This window comes from Pygoscelis adeliae, unplaced genomic scaffold, assembly GCF_000699105.1.
Source record: "Pygoscelis adeliae isolate BGI_AS28 unplaced genomic scaffold, ASM69910v1 Scaffold463, whole genome shotgun sequence".
NCBI classification, from domain to species: Eukaryota; Metazoa; Chordata; class Aves; order Sphenisciformes; family Spheniscidae; genus Pygoscelis; species Pygoscelis adeliae.
The window spans coordinates 1294534-1299653 of record NW_008824471.1 but is presented as its reverse complement, the minus strand read 5'-3'; the positions used below and the strand labels follow the sequence as shown (position 1 = coordinate 1299653).

General features: G+C 39.2%; 1 protein-coding gene across 1 annotated transcript in view; it reads right to left on the bottom strand.

Annotated features, from left to right (window-relative positions):
• Positions 1-1523: 1523 nt before the first annotated feature.
• Positions 1524-5120, bottom strand: part of LOC103914594 (cytochrome c oxidase protein 20 homolog) — a 5055-nt gene continuing 1458 nt past the window's right edge. The window contains exons 2-4 of the mRNA XM_009321265.1: positions 3092-3206; positions 2885-2948; positions 1524-2298 (exon numbers count right to left, since the gene is read on the bottom strand). Coding sequence (XP_009319540.1) covers positions 2157-2298; positions 2885-2948; positions 3092-3206 — 321 coding nt within the window. The 3' untranslated portion in view covers positions 1524-2156. The remainder of the gene's footprint in view (positions 2299-2884; positions 2949-3091; positions 3207-5120) is intronic.

Genomic DNA, 5120 nt, shown 5'->3' with positions numbered 1-5120 from the left:
GTGTCGGCCAGCCTGCCTGCATATTGCCTCTTCCCCCATTTTCCTGTTAACATCTGGCATACTCATTTTACATTTTGCACAGTGAGGCAGAAGTATTAGATCAGTTATCTACGCAATGCAGCTACATCTAGAGTTTCATAGTTACTGGCCAGAATTGCAAATACTGTAGTTAAACTGCTGTTGAGCTAATGTCCTTAAATGCAGTAGCTTAAACCAACATCAGCTAACACCAGAGAGGATCTAATGCTGCAGTTTTCCCCAGATTTTTTAGTTTACACAGTTATCATGAGGCTTCTGCTTTTTTCTCGACGTAGTCGCAGTACTTGTGCATTTTGAAGGATGCCATTATGTGCATGCTAACTTCTTTCCTACCAGTACGGAACAGCATTCTCCTCTTTCTCTACAACTGCTCTTTGCCAAAGAGTAAATTTTCATCCGCACGCTTTTGTTTCCTAACTCCCCAGCTGAACTATGACCTCAAAGCCAAAAGACCCCCTGCTTAGGCTGCAGTTCCTTTTCTTCGGTCAGATAGGAAAGAACTCAACCATGTATTAAAATAGGAGCTTGCTAAGTCCCTGCTCATGGCTCGCTCAGTTTCCCACTGCCGCTCCAAGGGCTTTACGAGGCAACACCTCCTACCCCATCCAAAGGGAAGGAGCCTCCCTCCCCCTCAGCACACAACCAGGGGAAACATTCTTCTTTTCTGAATTAGAGTTAGGTACCAGTTAACATCTGAGTTTAGATTTTGCAGTGAGGACAGAAAGTGTTTCAGTGCGCTAACTCAAGTTTTCTGGAGACTTTTTATATAGAACTATTGAACTGGATGTCCTCCATAAAATTTCTCTTTTTTGTTTCCTCCAGAAGAAACAGGAGGAATAGAGGGAAAAAAAGGAAAAAAAGGAACCAGAGTATACAGGTTTGTTTTCTTCTTGTAAGAGGCTAATCCACAGAGGGTAAAAGTTTAATTATCATAGTGTAAATAGCATGTTTGTTTAGTGCTTTCATGTATATTTCCAAATTAAATAAAGTAGAGCAATGCTGCTGTTTACAACTGGATTCCCAAACCTCCCTACACCTACTTGCGTTAACAACAGATCGCAAACTCTCTCAGACTAACTATAGGGTAGGGGGGAAAGGACTATTTTTGCTCAGTGAATGCCTTTAGACCAAGAAGTGCTTACAGCACAACATACTCTAAATCATTTTGTGAAAAACGTAAATACATTGTGTCACTGGTGTAGACAGAAGCAAGCAAGGAATATTATGCCATCACTCATCTTTTTACCAATATGCAATTAGATCTAACACTGTATTTCCAAATAAGATGGCTTCCTTGAAATTATAGTGATATTTAACTGAAAATGTACACCAAAATATACAAGTAGAACACGCCTTTTTAAAAAAAAAACTACTGACCATTGCTACTTGCAAATAATATGAATTATTATTCCACCAGTTGTAAGGAAATGCCTTAAATAGAAGAGCAAGGTTTTTAATCAAGTAAAAACATCAGTTACTTACATAGCTTAGACTGCTTCTGAAGTGTGATTTTATTCTTAGTTTCGCACAGACAGAACAAAAATGGAAATCCTTCAACTTCACAGTGTATATAAGTTATCTGAAGTTATGCTGCAGCTGAAATCTCACAAAGGCTACTGGTATCACCCACCTGACACAAGCAAAGCCTTCACCTACTGTTTAAATATTCCTGTTTTACAAACAGCACGATTAACAGCAGCACCGAAGGATGCATTTACTCGGAGAACAGCCGATGAAAATATTTTCCTGTATTTAAATGAGGTGCAATTACAACTTTGCTAAAACAAACCATTCTGTTTATAATGGAAGTTAAAGCAGTCCCAAAACACTGTCATTAATCCTCTGAGACCCTGTAACAGAACACAGCAGCTCCCAGATGTTTAACAGGAGGTCATTCCTAACTGTGTACATAGGCATATACAGACATACCTATACGAAACAAAGAAAGGCTTGTATACTGACTTAACAGATTCGCTATGAATTTCTTGCTCGGATTTGCTAGGAAAACCAGCATGATTTATCAGTTTTAGGCACCTCACACATTTACAGGGAAGACTGCCATTTTTGGACCACCTTCTCCCAAAGCTGTATTAGACCACGGATTCCTCCATAGCGGACTATGAATCACTTCTTTCATTGCCAGTTTGTTTTCTTTCTGGATCAAGAGAACTGCCTTCAAATAAAATTTTGTTTCTCATTCCTTCTTTAAGCATTCTTTGCCGGATCCTGTGTTGGGCCAAATTGTACCTGCAGTAAAACCTAGAGGAGGGGATAAAAAGAAAACAGGGTTCCCTGCTTTATATGGGTGACAGTATCAAATCAGAGTTATTCAGCCAGTTGAAAAGTCGAAACCACATATAATAATGCTAGTAAAATTCATTATGAAGTGATGCATAATGAAAATACTAGGGTAACTGCTATTTCTTTAAGGCAAACATTATGCAGCCGCTCAGGAGCAGGATTTACAAGTCCAATGGAAAATGCTAATTTCTATCATTTGGGTCTTAACTTCATCACCATTCAGTATGCTGCCTTTATAATTAGGACAGAAGGATGGCATATGTGAAGGAAAAAAAAGAAAGAATTAAGACAGACAGAAATAACTGGGTGGTTTGATCTCTTAGGATTCAAGAAACAATAGCAAGTTTTTAAAAAAAAAATATTAACATAAAAATTCAAAGGCATTGAATTATTTTCCTTTAAAAAAAGAAATATTTCGGGGAGAAGGAAGAGGACGCTTTGCTAGGCAAGTTTTTTATGGAGTTTCAAAAACAGTGTGAAAGGTCACATATCGTACAAAGCAGCCAACATAGGTCTGTCAAAATTCAAGAACCGTTTTACATACCAGTATCCTAACATTGTGCAAATAAAGCCACCGACTGCAAAGTCACAAGATCTTCTAACTCTACCTGAAAGAAAAACAAAAATCCTCCCAAAAATTAGAGAAGAAAAACTTGGATGACTTCCCATTATTAATAAAACCTAACAGTAAATATGAATTAATTTTTCCTTGCAAATAAATATATAAAACCCAGAAGGAATAAGTACTTACTAGTTGCTACAAAATGTCCAAGACCCACAACTAAAGATCCCAGGGAGCCATAGAGCACTGATTCTCGTGCACATGGAACACTTTTAACATCAAGAAATCCTAGGAGTTTAAAGGACTGTAAAAAAAAAACACACAACAAAAACCACACACCATAAATTTAAAAAATTACTTTCGTAAATGTCTATGATGCCAACTCCATTGTAAAACTGACTTGTTATCTTAGTAGTCAGAAATAAACACTTGAAGATTTCCTACTTCCAGGGTTATATCTGAGCAAAAGTGAACATGCACAGCTGCACAAGGAATGGTTTCGGAAGAGTTAACTACTGATATAGGTGACATCATTTCGTACAAACCTGTTGATCCATCCTTTCTACTGAATATTATACAAGAACTATTTCATTTTTTCCTTTACATTTCCCAAAAAAGGAAGGGAGAAAACCCTTAAGAAGCCAGGGTCTTTGTTCAAAACCAACACAAATACATCACAACAAACAGGTAAGGTTACAATCAATTATGCAGTTAGTTATGCCACGTAATTTTAATATCTGAAAAGGCAAATGTGCTTAAAAAAGTGAAATTACTGGAGAATGGGCATGTAGTAGAGAACCTTATACAGAACATTGAATAAGAACATTTGTAAACCAGTAATTTTTAACCTAATCCTATGTATAGGCAGGGGCTGTGCACAGAAATTCTTCTATATACAACACAAGTTTTTAAATGAACCTACTGGTAAAAATGATTCATATTATTTCATACTCTGCTTCACATTTATAACTTACTCTTTTATCTATCAGTTTTCTATTGAATTTTCAAATGGTAATTACACGTGGCATTCATAAAACCAACTGTGAACTGACACGTTTTTCATTTCAGAGATGCCTACATTGGCTTCTGCATAACCCAAGTCTTCTAACTTGAATACAATTTGTACTTCCCACCTGACAAACATCCTTGCAAATGCATGTTGGCGCCACAAGCAGGAGTGAGAAACTACATACAAAAAGGCCTCGAGATGACATGGGTCAGGGTCAAGGTGGCTGCACCGTAGTAACGTGCACATCTTTGTGTTATTAATTCTTTTGTGAGGGATGGTGTGAGGATTCATCTTCATTCTACAGTGTTTAAATCCTTAGACCATTAAACATCACATGTGCACCTGTATCAACTAGAATCTTGAAAGATTATTTTTAATGGTTTTAATTTTTTGTAAAGCTGTTCTACCTGGACAAAGTAGATTTTGAAGATGGGGTACTGCAGTCAGCTATTTGTGGAGGGCTGACAACTCTGTGGGACAAGTCATTGTGAAACACGTCTGACTGTGGCAATAGGGATAGCAAGCATCCGACAACAGCTGGATTTGTATGCCAGTATGGAAATCCCCATCAATAATTTTATCTGCGTTCCCTATGGACAACCATCAGCTGTTTCCACATAATCCCCGTGTGCAAATGAGACAAAAAGGATTTGGTCTACGTTGGTCTAGTCTCCTAATGAGTAACTTCAAGTACTCTCATATGGAAGAAGTCACTTGGTACGTTGCTGTTGTTGGCTAAGAAGGTATCCCTGCTACATCCATGCAGCATGATGCATCCTTTTAAAATAGTATTTCACCTGTTGCTATACTTGAAATCACTTGGTATGACTCTAACCATTGCTAACTACTGGCGTTACGAAGACTCAAGTGTCACGACAGTGTTTCACCCACAAAGAGAAAGCCCCGTAGAGGGGTCCGTGGAAAAACAAACACAGCACCCCACCCCACCCATTTGGCCCTATTGAGCCCCAGTTCTGTCATCGGTTTCCATGTATTGTTCCCTAATTATTTCCTCTGGAACAAAACCAGCGGGGTTTCACAACTGGTTTGCGATAGCCTCTCGTGTCCCCACCGCAGGGCTCCCCCTCCGCTTTCGCGGGTACTGACGTGCGTGGGCGCGGGGAGCAGGGCAGCCCCACAGCTCCTCCTCCTCATCCTCCTCCTCCTCCTCCTCCTCCCAGGGCCCGGCCGGCTTCAGCGGGGGCGGGC